At 55.9% G+C, this 19,024-nt stretch overlaps 2 protein-coding genes across 2 annotated transcripts in view; one reads left to right on the top strand and one right to left on the bottom strand.

Moving 5' to 3' along the window:
• The window catches only part of TAF6 (TATA-box binding protein associated factor 6), a 32,636-nt gene extending 15,280 nt beyond the window's left edge, over nt 1-17,356 (bottom strand). Inside the window, exons 1-8 of the mRNA XM_068999026.1 lie at nt 17,047-17,356; nt 16,515-16,601; nt 10,580-10,733; nt 8,024-8,080; nt 7,759-7,878; nt 5,207-5,349; nt 2,222-2,299; nt 687-788 (exon numbers count right to left, since the gene is read on the bottom strand). Coding sequence (XP_068855127.1) covers nt 687-788; nt 2,222-2,299; nt 5,207-5,349; nt 7,759-7,878; nt 8,024-8,080; nt 10,580-10,733; nt 16,515-16,601; nt 17,047-17,202 — 897 coding nt within the window. The 5' untranslated portion in view covers nt 17,203-17,356. The remainder of the gene's footprint in view (nt 1-686; nt 789-2,221; nt 2,300-5,206; nt 5,350-7,758; nt 7,879-8,023; nt 8,081-10,579; nt 10,734-16,514; nt 16,602-17,046) is intronic.
• Nucleotides 17,357-18,275: 919 nt separating this feature from the next.
• MBLAC1 (metallo-beta-lactamase domain containing 1) lies at nt 18,276-19,024 on the top strand (the record flags this gene model as incomplete). Its single annotated transcript, XM_068999018.1, has 1 exon — nt 18,276-19,024. A coding segment is annotated over exon 1 (726 nt), but the record flags the coding sequence as incomplete, so codon positions are not given.

Below are 19,024 nucleotides of genomic sequence, written 5' to 3'. Positions count from 1 at the left end.
TTGGGGACACAGCTGGGACATGTGGGGGTGACACTTGGTGACAGGGAGGTGACAGGGAGGTGACAGAGGGTGACAGCGAGGTGACAGAGGGTGACAGGGAGGTGACACAGGTGACAGAGAGGTGACAGAGAGGTGACAGGGAGGTGACAGAGAGGTGACAGAGGGTGACAGGGAGGTGACAGGGAGGTGACAGAGGGTGACAGGGAGGTGACACAGGTGACACAGGTGACAGAGAGGTGACAGAGAGGTGACAGAGGGTGACAGGCAGGTGACACAGGTGACAGGGAGGTGACACAGGTGACACAGGTGACACAGGTGACAGGGAGGTGACAGGGAGGTGACAGGGAGGTGACAGGGAGGTGACCCAGGTGACACTCAGGTATTTCTCCAGGTACAGCGTGGGGGTGTCCATCAGGGTGGACACTGGGGTGACAGAGGGTGACACAGGGTGACAGGGAGGTGACAGGCAGGTGACACAGGTGACACAGGTGACAGGGAGGTGACAGGGAGGTGACAGGGAGGTGACAGGGAGGTGACACAGGTGACAGAGAGGTGACAGGGAGGTGACACAGGTGACAGGGAGGTGACAGGGAGGTGACAGGGAGGTGACAGAGGGTGACAGGGAGGTGACCCAGGTGACACAGGTGACAGGGAGGTGACAGGGAGGTGACCCAGGTGACACTCACGTATTTCTCCAGGTACAGCGTGGGGTTGTCCATCAGGGCCTTCACCATCCTCATCAGGTAGATGAGCAGGGCCAGGTTGTTCTGCACCACGTTCACCCGCACCTGGGGACACCGTGGGGACGTCCCTGGGGGGCTTGGGGACATTCCCGGGGGGGGTTTGGGGACATTCTCGGGGGGCTTGGGGACATCCCCAGGAAGCTTGGGGACATTCCCGGGGGGCTTGGGGACACCTCCAGGCCCTTGGCGACATTCCCAGGGGGTTTGGGGACACCTCCAGGGGGGTTTGGGGACACCTCCAGGCCCTTGGCGACATTCCCAGGGGGTTTGGGGACATTCCCAGGGGGCTTGGGGACACCTCCAGGGGGGTTTGGGGACACCTCCAGGGGTTTGGGGACATTCCCAGGGGGGTTTGGGGACATTCCCAGGGGGCTTGGGGACACCTCCAGGGCCTTGGGGACATTCCCAGGGGGTTTGGGGACATTCCCAGGGGGGTTTGGGGACACCTCCAGGGCCTTGGGGACATTCCCAGGGGATTTTGGGGCCATTCCCAGGGATTCTTGGGGCCGTTTCCTGGGATTTTGGACCCATTCCCAGGATTTCTGGGACTCCCACCATTTTTGGGGCCACTCCCAGGGATTCTTGGGGCCGTTTCCTGGGATTTTGGACCCATTCCCAGGATTTTTGGGACCCCCACCATTTCTGGGGCCATTCCCAGGGATTTTGGGGCCATTTCCCAGGGATTTTGGACCCATTCCCAGGATTTCTGGGACCCCATGATTTTTGGGGCCATTTCCCAGGATTTTGGACCCATTCCCGGGATTTCTGGGACCCCACGATTTCTGGGGCCATTTCCCAGGATTTTGGGGCCATTCCCAGGGATTTTGGGGCCATTTCCCAGGGATTTTGGACCCATTCCCAGGATTTCTGGGACCCCACGATTTTTGGGGCCATTTCCCAGGATTTTGGGGCCATTCCAGGGGGTTTTGGGGCCATTCCCAGGATTTTGGGGCCATTCCCAGGATTTCTGGGACCCCCACCATTTTTGGGGCCATTTCCCAGGATTTTGGGGCCATTCCCAGGGGTTTTGGGGCCATTTCCCAGGGATTTTGGACCCATTCCCGGGATTTCTGGGACCCCACGATTTCTGGGGCCATTTCCCAGGATTTTGGGGCCATTCCCAGGGGTTTTGGGGCCATTTCCCAGGGATTTTGGACCCATTTCCGGGATTTCTGGGACCCCCACCATTTTTGGGGCCATTTCCCAGGGGATTTTGGGGCCATTCCCAGGGGTTTTGGGGCCATTTCCCAGGGGTTTTGGACCCATTCCCGGGATTTCTGGGACCCCATGATTTTTGGGGCCATTTCCCAGGATTTTGGGGCCACTCCCAGGGGGTTTTGGGGCCATTCCCACGATTTTGGACCCATTCCCAGGATTTCTGGGACCCCCACCATTTTTGGGGCCATTTCCCAGGATTTTGGGGCCATTCCCAGGGATTTTGGGGCCGTTTCCCGGGGTTTGGATGCCCCTGGACTCACCCCCTCGGAGATGAAGGTGCTGAAGCGCGGCAGCATCTGGTACAGGCCGGGGTCGGTGGCGATGCTCTGCAGGGCCTCCTGTGGGGACATTGGGGATGTTGGGGACACCCTGGGGACATTGGGGACACCCTGGGGACATTGGGGACACCCCAGGGACACCCCAGGGACATTTGGGGACACCCCAGGGACACCCCAGGGACATTGGGGACACTCTGAGGACATTTGGGGACACCCCAGGGACTCCCTGAGGACATCGGGGACACCCCAGGGACTTTGGGGACACCCCAGGGACACCCCAGGGACATTTAGGGACACCCCAGGGACATTGGGGACACCCTGGGGACATTTGGAGACACCCCAGGGACACCCCAGGGACATTTGGGGACACCCTGGGGACACCCCAGGGACATTGGGGACACCCTGGGGACATCCCAGAGACATTTGGGGACAGTCTGGGGACATTGGGGACATGCCGGGGACATTTGGGGACACCCCAGGGACTCCCTGAGGACATTGGGGACACCCCGGGGACATTGGGGACACCCTGGGGACATTTGGGGACACCCCGGGGACATTTGGTGATACCCTGGGGACATTTGGGGACACCCCAGGGACACCCCAGGGACATCTGCAGACACTCCAGGGACATTGGGGACACCCTGGGGACATTTGGGGACACCCCAGGGACACCCTGGGGACATTTGGGGACACCCTGGGGACATCCTGGGGACATTTGGGGACACTCTGGGGACACTCAGGGGACACCCTGGGGTCATTGGGGACACCCCAGGGACATTTAGGGGACACCCTGGGGACATTGGGGACATTGGGGACATTTGGGGACATTTGGGGACACTCAGGGGACACCCCAGGGACATTTAGGGGACACCCTGGGGACATTTGGGGACATTTGGGGACACCCCAGGGACATTTAGGGACACCCCGGGGACATTTGGGGACACCCCAGGGACATTTGGGGACACTTTGGGGACATTGGGGACACGCGGGGGTGATTCTGGGGCATTTTTGGGGTGGTTTCAGGGTGGTTTTGGGTAGAATTTGGGGCGGTTTTGGGGCATTTTTGGGGTGGTTTTAGGGTGGTTCTGGGGGTGGTTTTGGGGAGAATTTGGGGTGGTTTTGGGGTAATTTTGGGGTGTTCTTGATGTAGTTTTGGGGTGGGTCTGGGGTGGTTTTGGGCTGACTCAGGACCCGTCTGGCCTCGCAGGCCTCGGTGATCCCCTCGTAGGGGCAGATTTTGGGGGATTTTGTGGGGTTTTGCTGACTCCCTGTAGGGTTTTGGGCCCTGTAGGATTTTGGGGTGATTTGGGGTGATTTGGGGGGATTTTGGGGTGGTTTTGGAGTGATTTTGGGGTGATTTGCGGTGATTTTGAGGTGATTTTGGGGTGGTTCTGGGGGTGATTTAGGGGAGAATTTGGGGCGGTTTTGGGGCATTTTTGGGGTGTTCTTGATGTAGTTTTGGGGTGGTTCTGGGGTGATTTTGGGGTGGTTTTGGGGTGGTTCTGGGGAGAATTTGGGGTGTTTTTGGGTTGTTTTTGGGGTGGTTTCAGGGTGGTTCTGGGGGTGCTTTTGGGGAGAATTTGGGGCAGTTTTGGGGCATTTTTTGGGTGGTTTTAGGTTGATTTTGGGGGATTTTGGGGTGACTCAGGACCTGTTTGAAGGCCTCGGTGATCCCCTCATAGGGGCAGATTTTGGGGGATTTTGTGGGGTTTTGCTGACTCCCTGTAGGGTTTTGGGCCCTGTAGGATTTTGGGGTGATTTGGGGTGGTTTTGGGGTGGTTTTGGGTGGTTATGGGGGTGGTTTTAGGGTGATTTCAGGGTGATTTTGGGGTGGTTTCAGGGTGGTTCTGGGGGTGGTTTAGGGGAGAATTTGGGATGGTTTGGGGGCATTTTTGGGGTGGTTTTGGGTTAATTTTGGGGTGACTCAGCACCCATTTGGCCTCACAGGAGCCCACGCAGGCCTCGGTGATCCCCTCGTAGGGGCAGATTTTGGGGGATTTTGTGGGGTTTTGCTGACTCCCTGTAGGGTTTTGGGCCCTGTAGGATTTTGGGGTGATTTAGGGGGGATTTTGGGGTTGTTTTGGGGGATTTTGGGGTGATTTGGGGTGATTTTGGGGTGGTTATGGGGGTGGTTTTGGGGTGATTTAGGGGAGAATTTGGGGCGGTTTTGGGGCATTTTTGGGGTGTTCTTGATGTAGTTTTGGGGTGGTTCTGGGGTGATTTTGGGCTGGTTTTGGGGGATTTTGGGGTGGTTCTGGGGAGAATTTGGGGTGGTTTCGGGTTGTTTTTGGGGTGGTTTCAGGGTGGTTCTGGGGGTGCTTTTGGGGAGAATTTGGGGCAGTTTTGGGGCATTTTTGGGGTGACTCAGGAGCCGTTTGCAGGTCTCGGTGATCCCCTCGTAGGGGCAGATTTTGGGGGATTTTGTGGGGTTTTGATGACTCCCTGTAGGGTTTTGGGCTCTGTAGGATTTTGGGGTGATTTGGGGGGGATTTTGGGGTGATTTGGGGTGATTTTGGGGTGGTTTTGGGTGGTTATGGGGGTGGTTTTGGGGTGATTTAGGGGAGAATTTGGGGCGGTTTTGGGGCATTTTTGGGGTGTTCTTGATGTAGTTTTGGGGTGGTTCTGGGGTGATTTTGAGCTGGTTTTGGGGTGGTTTTGGGGTGGTTCTGGGGAGAATTTGGGGTGTTTTTGGGTTGTTTATGGGGTGGTTTCAGGGTGGTTCTGGGGGTGCTTTTGGGGAGAATTTGGGGCAGTTTTGGGGCATTTTTCGGGTGGTTTTGGGTTGATTTTGGGGGATTTTGGGGTGACTCACGGCCCGTTTGGCCTCACAGGAGCCCACGCAGGCCTCGGTGATCCCCTCGTAGGGGCAGATTTTGGGGGATTTTGTGGGGTTTTGCTGACTCCCTGTAGGGTTTTGGGCCCTGTAGGATTTTGGGGTGATTTGGGGGGGATTTTGGGGTGACTCACGGCCCGTTTGGCCTCGCAGGAGCCCACGCAGGCCTCGGTGATCTCCTTGTAGTAGAGCTGCTGCTCCACCGACAGCTCGTGGACGCTGCGGGGCTTCAGCCTCAGGGGGGGCCCCTCCAGCAACGGGGGCTTCTTCTCCTTCCCTGGGGACCCCAAAAACGTCAGGGATCCCCTCCCTAAAATCCCCAAAACCCCCTTGGTTTCTCCCCCAAAAAATATAGGGGATTTCTCGGCCTTCCCTGGAAGACCCCAAAAGTCACTGAGCACCTAAAGCCCCTTAAATCGCCCCAAAAGCCTTTTAGTCCCCCCAAAAACCCCTTAAAATTCCCCCTAAATCCTCCCAATCCACCCCAAAACCCCCCTTAAATCCCCCAAACGCCCCTTGATCCCCCCTAAATCTCTCTTAGCCCTCCCAAACTCACTCTAAAGCCCTGTAAATCTTCCCAAAACCCATCCAAGCACCCCCAAAACCCACCCTAAATCCCCTTTAACCCCCCTAAACCCACCCTAAATCCCCTGTAATCCCCCAAAACCCACCCTAAACCCCCTTTAATCCCCCAAAAACCCACCCTAAACCCCATTTAACCCCCCAAAACCTACCCTAAATCCCCTTTAATCCCCCAAAACCCACCCTAAACCCACCCTAAACCCCCTTTAACCCCCCAAAACCCACCCTAAACCCCCTTTAACCCCCCAAAACCCGCCCTAAATCCCCTTTAACCCCCAAAAACCCACCCTAAACCCCCTTTAATCCCCCAAAACCCACCCTAAACCCACCCTAAACCCCCTTTAACCCCCAAAACCCACCCTAAACCCCCTTTAACCCCCCTAAACCCACCCTAAATCCCCTGTAATCCCCCAAAAACCCACCCTAAACCCCATTTAACCCCCCAAAACCTACCCTAAATCCCCTTTAACCCCCAAAAACCCACCCTAAACCCCCTTTAATCCCCAAAAACCCACCCTAAACTCCCTTTAATCACCCAAAACCCACCCTAAATCCCCTTTAACCCCCCAAAACCCACCCTAAACCCCCTTTAATCCCCCAAAACCCACCCTAAATCCCCTAGAATCGCCCCAAATCCCTCCCAAAACCCCTCCAGCCACCCCAAAACCTCCCTTAAATCCCCTTTAATCTCCCCAAACCCTGTCAAAAGCTCCCTTAACCCCCCCAAACCCCATTAAATCCCCCAAAATCCCTCTTAACGCCCCCAAACCCCCTCAAAACCTCCCTTAACACCCCCAAACCCACCCTAAACCCCCTTAAATCCCCCAAAACCTTTTCAATTCCCCCAAACTCCCCCTTAAACTCCCCCTAATCCCCCCATAACCCCCTTAAATCCCCCCAAATCCCCCATAACCCCCCCCAAAACCCCCTTATATCCCCCCAAAACCCCTTCAAACCCCCCCAAATTCCCCCAAACCCCTCCAAACCCCCCTTAAATCCCCCCAAAAACCCCTCCAAGCCCCCCAAAAAAAACCCTTTAACTACCCCAAGTCCCCCATAATCCCCCCAAAAACCCCTCCAAACACCCCAAACACCCCTTAAATTCCCCCAAATCCCCCCTAATCCCCCAAAAACCCCTCCAAGCCCCCCAAAACACCCCTTAAATCCCCACAAATCCCCTTAAATCCCCCAAAAACCCCTCCAAGCCCCCCAAAACACCCATTAAATCCCCACAAATCCCCTTAAATCCCCCAAAAACCCCTCCAAGCCCCCCAAAACACTCCTTAAATCCCCACAAATCCCCTTAAATCCCCCCAAAACCCCTCCAAGCCCCCCAAAACACCCCTTAAATCCCCACAAATCCCCTTTAATCCCCCAAAAACCCCTCCAAGCCCCCCCAAACACCCATTAAATCCCCACAAATCCCCTTAAATCCCCCAAAAACCCCTCCAAGCCCCCCAAAACACTCCTTAAATCCCCACAAATCCCCTTAAATCCCCCCAAAACCCCTCCAAGCCCCCCAAAACACCCCTTAAATCCCCACAAATCCCCTTAAATCCCCCAAAAACCCCTCCAAGCCCCCCAAAACACCCCTTAAATCCCCACAAATCCCCTTAAATCCCCCAAAAACCCCTCCAAGCCCCCCCAAACACCCCTTAAATTCCCCCAAATCCCCTTAAATCCCCACAAATCCCCTTTAATCCCCCCAAAACCCCCTCCAAGCCCCCCCAAACACCCCTTAAATCCCCACAAATCCCCTTTAATCCCCCCAAAACCCCCTCCAAGCCCCCCAAAACACCCCTTAAATCCCCACAAATCCCCTTAAATCCCCCAAAAACCCCTCCAAGCCCCCCAAACACCCCTTAAATTCCCCCAAATCCCCCCAAAAACCCCTCCAAGCCCCCCCAAACACCCCTTAAATTCCCCCAAATCCCCCCAAAAACCCCTCCAAGCCCCCCCAAAACACCCCTTAAATCCCCACAAATCCCCTTATATCCCCCAAAAACCCCTCCAAGCCCCCCAAAACACCCCTTAAATTCCCCCAAATCCCCTTAAACCCCCCCAAAACCCCTTTAACCACCCCAAAACCCCCCCCAAACCCCACCTTTTCCATCGCCCCCGGCCCCTCCCGGCCCTTTGGATTTTGGGGTCCCCTCGTCCTCCTGGCCGGGCTTGGCCGATTTCAGGGGTTCGGTGGCCTCGGCCTTCTGCTGCTCCTTGGGGGCTGAGGGAGGGGCACAGAAATGGGGTCAGGGGGCCCCCAAAATTTGGGGAAAGAAGAAGGGGAAAAAATAAAAGGAAAAAAAAAAAAATCCCCATTTTTGGGGGGTTTAGGGGTTTTTTTTTTGGGTGGTGGGGGGGTCACGCACCTGGAGGGGGATTTTCGGGGATCGCCGGCTGCACCCCCTCGATGCTGAGCCAGTGGGCTGGGGGGGGACCCCAAAATGGGAAATCAGACTGAAATCACCCCAAAAAAGCAGCTCCAGAACACCCCAAATCCGCTCAAATCCCAGCCCCGGAATTCGCCTTGAAAATGACCCAAATCGGGGGTTTTCCATCCGGGCCCCACAAATCCTCCCCAAATCCCCACAAATCCTCCCAAATCCTCCCAAAATCCCCCCAAATCCTCCCAAAATCCTACCCAAATTCCCCCAAATGCTCCCTAAATCCCCCCAAATCCTCCCTCCAGCCCCCCAAATCCTCCCAAATCCTTCCAAAATCCCCACAAATTCCCCTCCAGCTCCCCAAATTCCCCCAAATGCTCCCTAAATCCCCCCAAATCCCCCCTCCAGCCCCCAAAATCCCCCCAAATCCTCCCAAAATCCCCCCAAATCCTCCTGAAATCCCCCCAAATCCTCCTGAAATCCCCACAAATCCCCCCTCCAGCCCCCAAAATCCCCCCAAATCCTCCCAAAATCCCCACAAATCCTCCTGAAATCCCCCCAAATCCCCCCAAATCCTCCTGAAATCCCCACAAAATCCCCCCAAATTCTCCTGAAATCCCCACAAATCCCCCTCCAGCACCCCAAATCCTCCCCAAATCCCCCCAAAACTCCCTCCAAACACCCCAAATCCTCCCAAAATCCCCACAAATCCCCCCTAGCCCCCCAAATCCTCCCGAGATCCTCCCAAATCCTCCCAAAATCCCCACAAATCCCCCTCCAGCCCCACAAATCCTCCCAAAATCCCCCCAAATCCCTCCAGATCCTCCCAAAATCCCCCCAAATCCCCCTCCAGCACCCCAAATCCTCCCAAAATCCCCCCAAATCCTCCTCCAGGACCCCAAATCCTTCCAAATCCCCCCAAAACTCCCTCCAAACACCACAAATCCTCCCAAAATCCCCACAAATCCCCCCTAGCCCCCCAAATCCTCCTGAAATCCTCCCAAATCCTCCCAAAATCCCCCCAAATCCTCCTAAAATCCCCCGAAATCCCCCCAGATCCTCCCGAAATCCCCCCAGATCCTCCCAAAATCCCCCCAAATCCCCCTCCAGCCCCACAAATCCTCCCCAAATCCCCCCAAATCCCCCTCCAGCCCCCAAAATCCCCCCAAATCCTCCTGAAATCCCCCCCAAATCCCCACAAATCCTCCCGAAATCCCCACAAATCCCCCTCCAGCCCCCAAAATCCCCATAAATCCTCCTGAAATCCCCCCAAATGCTCCTGAAATCCCCCCAAAATCCCCTCAAATCCTCCTGAAATCCCCACAAATCCCCCCAAATTCTCCTGAAATCCCCACAAATCCCCCTCCAGCACCCCAAATCCTCCCCAAATCCCCCCAAAACTCCCTCCAAACACCACAAATCCTCCCAAAATCCCCACAAATCCCCCCTAGCCCCCCAAATCCTCCCGAGATCCTCCCAGATCCTCCCAAAATCCCCACAAATCCCCCTCCAGCCCCACAAATCCTCCCAAAATCCCCCCAAAACTCCCTCCAAACACCACAAATCCCCCCAAATGCCCCACAAATCCCCCCTAGCCCCCCAAATCCTCCCGAAATCCTCCCCAGATCCTCCCAAAATCCCCCCAAATCCCCCTCCAGCCCCACAAATCCTCCCAAAATCCCCCCAAATCCCTCCAGATCCTCCCAAAATCCCCCCAAATCCTCCCCAGATCCCCCCAAAATCCCCCCAAATCCCCCTCCAGCCCCCCAAATCCTCCCCAGATCCTCCCAAATCCCCCCAAATCCCCCTCCAGCCCCACAAATCCTCCCGAAATCCTCCCCAAATCCCCCCAAAACTCCTTCCAAACACCCCAAATCCTCCCAAAATCCCCACAAATCCCCCCTAGCCCCCCAAATCCTCCTGAAATCCTCCCAAATCCTCCCAAAATCCCCCCAAATCCTCCTAAAATCCCCCGAAATCCCCCCAGATCCTCCCAAAATCCCCCCAGATCCTCCCAAAATCCCCCCAAATCCCCCTCCAGCCCCACAAATCCTCCCAAAATCCCCCCAAATCCCTCCAGATCCTCCCAAAATCCCCCCAAATCCTCCCCAGATCCTCCCAAAATCCCCCCAAATCCCCCTCCAGCCCCACAAATCCTCCCAAAATCCCCCCAAATCCCTCCAGATCCTCCCAAAATCCCCCCAAATCCTCCCCAGATCCTCCCAAAATCCCCCCAAATCCCCCTCCAGCACCCCAAATCCTCCCCAAATCCCCCCAAAACTCCCTCCAGCACCCCAAATCCTCCCCAAATCCCCCCAAAACTCCCTCCAAACACCACAAATCCTCCCAAAATCCCCACAAATCCCCCTCCAGCCCCACAAATCCTCCCAAAATCCCCCCAAAATCCCCATAAATCCTCCCTAAATCCCCCCAAAATCCCCATAAATCCTCCTGAAACCCCCCAAATCCTCCCGAAATCCCCCCAAAATCCCCCCAAATCCTCCCGAAATCCCCCCAAATCCCTCCCCCCAGCCCCCCCACCCTTGAGGCAGACGTCGAGGGGCACCCTGGGCAGGGGGGTGTTGATGATGTCGCTCAGATCCACCTCCTTCTCCTCATAAAAGTACAGCTCCCGCCCGCCGCCGCTGGCGAAGCGGAACGGGATGAACTCCTGGGCGTGGAACCCGTACAGGGGCTGGGGGCACGGGAAAAGGGGGGTTTTCCTGGGATTTTGGGGGGAATTTGTGGGGTTTTGGGGGGATTTTCCTGGATTTTGGGGCCATTTCACACCATTTCCAGGGAGTTTGCCTCAATTCCCGAGGGCTTTCCCTCAGTTTTGGGGGCATTTCCCTCAGTTTTGGAGGGATTTCCCTGAATTTCCAAAGGGTTTCCCTCAGTTTTGGGGGGATTTCCCTCAGTTTTGGGGGGATTTCCCTCAATTTCCAAAAGGTTTCCCTCAGTTTTGGGGCTTTCCTTGGTTTTCAGAGAGTTTCCCTCAATTTTAGGGACGTTTCCTTTGATTTTCAGGGCGTTTCCCTCCGTTTCAGGGAGGTTTTTCCCTCAGGATGAACTTCTGGGCGTGGAACCCGTACAGGGGCTGGGGACACGGGAAAAGGGGGGTTTTCCTGGGATTTTGGGGGGATTCGTGGGGTTTTGGGGGGATTTTCCTGGATTTCGGGGCCATTTCACACCATTTCCAGGGAGTTTGCCTCAGTTCCTGAGGAGATTCCCTCAGTTTTGGGGGGATTTCCCTCAATTTCCAAAGGGTTTCCCTCAGTTTTGGGGGGATTTCCCTCAGTTTTGGGGGGATTTCCCTCAATTTCCAAAGGGTTTCCCTCAGTTTTGGGGCTTTCCTTGGTTTTGGGGTGTTTCCCTCAGTTTTGGGGACGTTTCCTTTGATTTTCAGGGTGTTTCCCTCAGTTTCAGGGAGGTTTTTCCCTCAGGATGAACTCCTGGGCGTGGAACCCGTACAGGGGCTGGGGACACAGGAAAGGGGGGTTTTCCTGGGATTTTGGGGGGATTCGTGGGGTTTTGGGGGGAATTCGTGGGGTTTTGGGGGGAATTAGTGGGGTTTTGGGGGGAATTCGTGGGGTTTTGGGGGGGATTTTCCTGGATTTCGGGGCCATTTCACACCATTTCCAGGGAGTTTGCCTCAATTCCTGAGGAGATTCCCTCAGTTTTGGGCGGCTTTCCCTCAATTTCCAAAGGGTTTCCCTCAGTTTGGGGGGGATTTCCCTCAGTTTTGGGGGGATTTCCCTCAATTTCCAAAGGGTTTCCCTCAGTTTTGGGGGGATTTCCCTCAGTTTTGGGGGCTTCCCTTGGTTTTCAGAGAGTTTCCCTCAATTTTAGGGACGTTTCCTTTGATTTTCAGGGCGTTTCCCTCCGTTTCAGGGAGGTTTTTCCCTCAGGATGAACTTCTGGGCGTGGAACCCGTACAGGGGCTGGGGACACGGGAAAAGGGGGGTTTTCCTGGGATTTTGGGGGGATTCGGGGGGTTTTGGGGGGAATTCGTGGGGTTTTGGGGGGAATTCGTGGGGTTTTGGGGGGGATTAGTGGGGTTTTGGGGGGGATTTTCCTGGATTTCGGGGCCATTTCACACCATTTCCAGGGAGTTTGCCTCAATTCCTGAGGAGATTCCCTCAGTTTTGGGCGGCTTTCCCTCAATTTCCAAAGGGTTTCCCTCAGTTTGGGGGGGATTTCCCTCAGTTTTGGGGGGATTTCCCTCAATTTCCAAAGGGTTTCCCTCAGTTTTGGGGCTTCCCTTGGTTTTGGGGTGTTTCCCTCAGTTTTGGGGACGTTTCCTTTGATTTTCAGGGTGTTTCCCTCAGTTTCAGGGAGGTTTTTCCCTCAGGATGAACTCCTGGGCGTGGAACCCGTACAGGGGCTGGGGACACGGGAAAAGGGGGGTTTTCCTGGGATTCTGGGGGGACTCGGGGGGTTTGGGGGGGAATTCGTGGGGTTTTGGGGGGATTTTCCTGGATTTCGGGGCCATTTCACACCATTTCCAGGGAGTTTGCCTCAGTTCCTGAGGGCTTTCCCTCAGTTCTGGGGGGATTTCCCTCAATTTCCAAAGGGTTTCCCTCAGTTTTGGGGGGATTTCCCTCAGTTTTGGGGGGATTTCCCTCAATTTCCAAAGGGTTTCCCTCAGTTTTGGGGGGATTTCCCTCAATTTCCAAAGGGTTTCCCTCAGTTTTGGGGCTTTCCTTGGTTTTCAGCGGGTTTCCCTCAATTTTGGGGACATTTCCTTTGATTTTCAGGGCGTTTCCCTCCGTTTCAGGGAGGTTTTTCCCTCAGGATGAACTCCTGGGCGTGGAACCCGTACAGGGGCTGGGGACACGGGAAAAGGGGGGTTTTCCTGGGGCTTTGGGGGGATTTGGGGGGTTTGGGGGGGAATTCGTGGGGTTTTGGGGGGGATTTGTGGGGTTTTGGGGGGGATTTGTGGGGTTTTGGGGGGGATTTTCCTGGATTTCGGGGCCATTTCACACCATTTCCAGGGAGTTTGCCTCAATTCCTGAGGAGATTCCCTCAGTTTTGGGCGGCTTTCCCTCAATTTCCAAAGGGTTTCCCTCAGTTTTGGGGGGATTTCCCTCAGTTTTGGGGGGATTTCCCTCAATTTCCAAAGGGTTTCCCTCAGTTTTGGGGGGATTTCCCTCAATTTCCAAAGGGTTTCCCTCAGTTTTGGGGGGATTTCCCTCAATTTCCAAAGGGTTTCCCTCAGTTTTGGGGCTTTCCTTGGTTTTAGGGTGTTTCCCTCAGTTTTGGGGACGTTTCCTTTGATTTTCAGGGTGTTTCCCTCAGTTTCAGGGAGGTTTTTCCCTCAGGATGAACTCCTGGGCGTGGAACCCGTACAGGGGCTGGGGACACAGGAAAGGGGGGTTTTCCTGGGATTTTGGGGGGATTCGGGGGGTTTTGGGGGGGAATTCGTGGGGTTTTGGGGGGGATTTGTGGGGTTTTTGGGGGGGATTTTCCTGGATTTTGGGACCATTTCACACCATTTCCAGGGAGTTTGCCTCAATTCCCGAGGGCTTTCCCTCAGTTTTGGGCGGCTTTCCCTCAGTTTTGGGGGGATTTCCCACAGTTTTTGGGGGATTTCCCGCAGTTTTGGGGGTGTTTCCCTCAATTTTGGGGACATTTCCTTTGATTTTCAGGGTGTTTCCCTCAGTTTCAGGGAGGTTTTTCCCTCAGGATGAACTCCTGGGCGTGGAACCCGTACAGGGGCTGGGGACACGGGAAAAGGGGGGTTTTCCTGGGATTCTGGGGGGATTCGGGGGGTTTTGGGGGGAATTCGTGGGGTTTTGGGGGGAATTCGTGGGGTTTTGGGGGGGATTTGTGGGGTTTTTGGGGGGATTTTCCTGGATTTCGGGGCCATTTCACACCATTTCCAGGGAGTTTGCCTCAATTCCTGAGGAGATTCCCTCAGTTTTGGGCGGCTTTCCCTCAATTTCCAAAGGGTTTCCCTCAGTTTGGGGGGGATTTCCCTCAGTTTTGGGGGGATTTTACTCAATTTCCAAAGGGTTTCCCTCAGTTTTGGGGCTTTCCTTGGTTTTGGGGTGTTTCCCTCAGTTTTGGGGACGTTTCCTTTGATTTTCAGGGTGTTTCCCTCAGTTTCAGGGAGGTTTTTCCCTCAGGATGAACTCCTGGGCGTGGAACCCGTACAGGGGCTGGGGACACGGGAAAAGGGGGGTTTTCCTGGGATTTTGGGGGGATTCGGGGGGTTTTGGGGGGGAATTCGTGGGGTTTTGGGGGGAATTTGTGGGGTTTTGGGGGGGATTTGTGGGGTTTTGGGGGGGATTTTCCTGGATTTCAGGGCCATTTCACACCATTTCCAGGGAGTTTGCCTCAATTCCTGAGGAGATTCCCTCAGTTTTGGGCGGCTTTCCCTCAATTTCCAAAGGGTTTCCCTCAGTTTGGGGGGGTTTTCCCTCAGTTTTGGGGGCTTCCCTTGGTTTTCAGAGGGTTTCCCTCAATTTTGGGGACGTTTCCTTTGATTTTCAGGGTGTTTCCCTCAGTTTCAGGGAGGTTTTTCCCTCAGGATGAACTCCTGGGCGTGGAACCCGTACAGGGGCTGGGGACACGGGAAAAGGGGGGTTTTCCTGGGATTTTGGGGGGATTCGGGGGGTTTTGGGGGGGAATTCGTGGGGTTTTGGGGGGAATTTGTGGGGTTTTGGGGGGGATTTGTGGGGTTTTGGGGGGGATTTTCCTGGATTTCAGGGCCATTTCACACCATTTCCAGGGAGTTTGCCTCAATTCCTGAGGAGATTCCCTCAGTTTTGGGCGGCTTTCCCTCAATTTCCAAAGGGTTTCCCTCAGTTTTGGGGGGATTTCCCTCAGTTTTGGGGGGATTTCCCTCAGTTTTGGGGGGATTTCCCTCAGTTTTGGGGCTTTCCTTGGTTTTGGGGTGTTTCCCTCAGTTTTGGGGACGTTTCCTTTGATTTTCAGGGCGTTTCCCTCCGTTTCAGGGAGGTTTTTCCCTCAGGATGAACTCCTGGGCGTGGAACCCGTACAGGGGCTGGGGACACGGGAAAAGGGGGGTTTTCCTGGGGTTTTGGGGGGATTCGTGGGGTTTTGGGGGGGAATTCGTGGGGTTTTGGGGGGAATTTGTGGGGTTTTGGGGGGGATTTGTGGGGTTTTGGGGGGGATTTTCCTGGATTTTAGGGCCATTTCACACCATTTCCAGGGAGTTTGCCTCAATTCCTGAGGAGATTCCCTCAGTTTTGGGCGGCTTTCCCTCAATTTCCAAAGGGTTTCCCTCAGTTTTGGGGGGATTTCCCTCAGTTTCGGGGGGATTTCCCTCAATTTCCAAAGGGTTTCCCTCAGTTTTGGGGGGATTTTACTCAATTTCCAAAGGGTTTTCCCTCAGTTTTGGGGGGTTTTCCCTCAGTTTCGGGGCTTCCCTTGGTTTTCAGAGGGTTTCCCTCAATTTCTGAGACACAGAAAAACAGGGGGGCTCAGGGGGCTTTTACTGGGATTTTGGGAGGATTTCTCCCAATTTTTGGGGCGTTTCTCCCAATTTTGGGGGGGATTCATTGGTTTTTGGGGGGATTCATTGGTTTTTTTGGAGGGATTTTCCTGGATTTTGGGGCCATTTCACACCATTTCCAGGGAGTTTGCCTCAGTTTTATGGAGCTTTCTCTTGGATTTGGGGGGATTTCCCTCAATTTTGGGGGTTTCCCTCCATTTGGGAAGGTTTCCCTCATTTTTCGGGCCGTTTCCCTCGGTTTTGGGGGGTTCCTCTTGGTTTGAGAGGATCTCCCTCTGTTTTGGGGGAGTTTCCCTGGATTTGGGTGGGGTTTCCTCAATTTTTGGGAAGGTTTCCCTTGGTTTAGGGGGCATTTCCCTCCGTTTTGAAGGGATTTTCCATGATTTTGGGGGAGTTTTCCTGGTTTTGAGGGAGTTTCCCTTCGCTTTTCCTGCATTTCCCCTCAGCTTTGGGGGGATTTCCCTGGATTTTGGGGGTTTCCCTCCATTTGGGATACTTCTCATTTTTTGGGGGTGTTTTGACTTTGAGGAGGTTTCTCTTGGTTTGGGGGGGAGGATTTCCTGGGATTTTGAGGAATTTCCTTTGGTTTGGGAAAGTTTCCCTCGATGTTGGGGTGATTTCCCTCAATTTTAGGGCATTTCCCTCAAATTGGGACGGTTTTCCTCAGTTTTGGGGGCATTTCCCTTGATTTGGAAGAGTTTTCCACAATTCTGGGGAGCTTTCCTCGATTTCCAAAGGATTCTCCTTGATTGTGGGGGGAGTTCCTCTCGTTTTGCAGCCGTTTTCCTCAATTTTGGGGGGATTTCCCTTAATTTGGAAGAAGTTCCCCTCAATTCCTGCATGAGTTTCTCCCGATTTTGAGGGAATTCCCTCAATTTTGAGGGGATTTTTTTCAACTTCGGAAAAGCTTCCCTCAATTCTGAGGGGATTCCTTCAATTCTGAGGGGATTCCCTCAATTTTGGAGTTTTTTCCCCTCAATTTGGGGAGGGTTTTACCTCCACATTTTTCAGCTTGAGGGCAAAATCGACATCTCCTGTTGTGAGTTTTCGTCTCTTCCCCATGTGCATGAACTTGAGAGCATCCTGTGGGGGAAAAAGAAGATTTAGGGTGGGAAAAGGGGGAAAAAGAGGAGAAAAAAGTACTTTAAGGTAAGAAAATGGGAGGAGGAAGGGATGAAAAAGGGATTTTGGGTGGCAAAATGGGGATTTGGGGGACACTTTAGGGAGGAAAGGGGGCTTAGGATGAGAAAAGGGGGAGAAAGGGGCATTTTGGGAGGAATAAAGGGGTGAAAAGGAGGTTTAGGGAGGGTTTAGGGGGAAAAGGGGGTTCAAAGTGGGAAAATGAAAGGGAAAGGGGATTTGGGGGGGGGAAGTTTGAGCTCCAAGGGGGTCCCTCCCCCACACCCAGCCCCCAAATTTTGGGGTCTCCCCCTCCCCATCCCCACCCCCCACACCTGGGGGATCCAAAGGGGTTCCTTCCCCCTTCCCACCCCCTGTGCCCCCCCAAATTTCGGGGTCTCCCCCTCACCTGCGCCACCTCCTTGAGGCGGTAGCTCGCCTCCTCCGCCAGCAGCTGACACGTCTCCTCAGGGACCCCCGCGACCCCCATGGCCTCCGCCATCACCTTCATGGACTCGGCGGGCAGCAGCGTGTGGCTCAGCTTCAGCTTCTTCTCCTCCGCCATCTCCGCGCTCTCTCCGAGCCCCCCAAAGCCAGGGGGACCCCCCCAGAAGGGGCGGCGGGGCCGCGGAGGGAGCGCGGGGAGCTCCGGCCGCCCCTCAGGCCGCTCCCGCCGCCGCCATCTTGGCGCGGCCCCTCAGCGCCGCCGCCATCTTGGCGCCCCGCCTCCCGCCGCCGCGGGTCCTGGACGGCGCGGGTTGGGAATAAAAACAACGGGGATGAATTTCCATCAAACTGCCCGAGGGTAAAGGCGATAATTACTATCGCGATATATCAGTGCGATATGAAGGGGATGCGGGGTTTGTTGAGGGAGTGGGAGGTGGCGGTGAATGCGGGTTACTATGGCCCTGCCAGGACCTGCAAAGAGGCGGGAAAGGGAGGCGGGGTTCGGCCTGAGGCGCTGGAGGCGCGCGGGGTAACGGAGAGGGGGAAACCATTGAGGGGGGAACGGGGGGGGGGACGGGGGGACCATTGGGGAGAATGGGGGGGAAATGGGGGGGTTTGGGGGGGACATTTCGGGGGGACAACTGAGGGGAAATGGGGGGATCGTTGGGGTGGAATGGGGAGACCATTGTGGGAGTGGAGGGGGAATGGGGAGAGACCACTGGGGTGAAAATGGGGGGTAATGGGGAGGACACGGGGGGGAATGGGAGGGAACGGGGGAAACCATTGGGAAAGAATGGGGGGAGCTATTGGGGGGAAATGGGGGAGACCATTGGAGGGAATGGAGGGGGGCAAAGGGGGGAGACCATTGAGGAGAATGGGGGGGAAATTGGGGGGGAATGGGGGAGACCATTGGGAGGAAATGGGGGGGGATAGAGGGGGGATAATGGGAGAGACCATTGAGGAGAATGGGGGGGAATGGGGGAGACCATTGGGAGGAAATGGGGGGGGATAGAGGGGGGATAATGGGAGAGACCATTGAGGACAATGGGAGGGGAAATGGGGGAGACCACTGAGGGAAATGGGGGGCAATGGGAGAGACCATTGAAGGGAATGGGGGGGTCTCCTCCACCCTGATCTCCCCCCCACAGGCCACCGGAACCCTCTGACCATCATCCCCCCCCCCCCAAAAAAACCCCTAAAACCCCCCCAAAAAAATGCCCCGGCGCTTCCAAACCTCCCCGTTGGGCTCCCTGTCCATCCCGGGCCCCCTCTACTCCGTCCGGGTGCTCCAGGTGGGCTTCAACACCCCCAACCCCGACGGCTCCGTCCACGCCGACGGCTCCGTCACCCTCGTCTCGGGGGGTCCCTTGACCGTCCTGGTGGACACCGGCGGCCCCTGGCTCCGGCCCCACCTCCCCGAGCTCCTGGCGGCCCGAGGGCTGAGCCCGGACGACGTCACGCACGTGGTGGTCACCCACGGCCACTCGGACCACGTGGGCAACATCAACCTCTTCCCCGACGCCACCGTCCTGGTGGGCTTCGACCTGAGCCGCGGACGGGGCCGCTACTTGCCCCACGGGCTGGCCAGCGGCGTGCCCTTGGTGCTGCACCCCGGCCACCTGCAGGTGACCCCCACGCCGGGCCACACGCGGGCCCACGTCAGCCTGGTGGCCTCGGGGACGTCGCTGGGGACGGTGGCGGTGGCCGGGGACGCGTTCGAGCGCCGGGAGGACGAGGGCGAGTGGCGGGCGCTGAGCGAGGAGCCCGCGGAGCAGCGGCGCAGCCGCCGGCGCTTGGTGGCCGTGGCCGATGTCATCGTGCCCGGGCACGGGGAGCCCTTCAGGGTGCTCAGGGAGTGGGGGGACGGGGAGGACCCCCGGGGTGACGGCGAGGAGGAGGAGGAGGAGGAAGAGGAGGAGGAGGAGGAGGAGGAAGAGGAG

The sequence above is a fragment of the Aphelocoma coerulescens genome, unplaced genomic scaffold (assembly GCF_041296385.1).
Source record: "Aphelocoma coerulescens isolate FSJ_1873_10779 unplaced genomic scaffold, UR_Acoe_1.0 HiC_scaffold_205, whole genome shotgun sequence".
NCBI lineage: Eukaryota > Metazoa > Chordata > Aves > Passeriformes > Corvidae > Aphelocoma > Aphelocoma coerulescens.
This window is presented reverse-complemented; position numbering and strand designations above follow the sequence as displayed.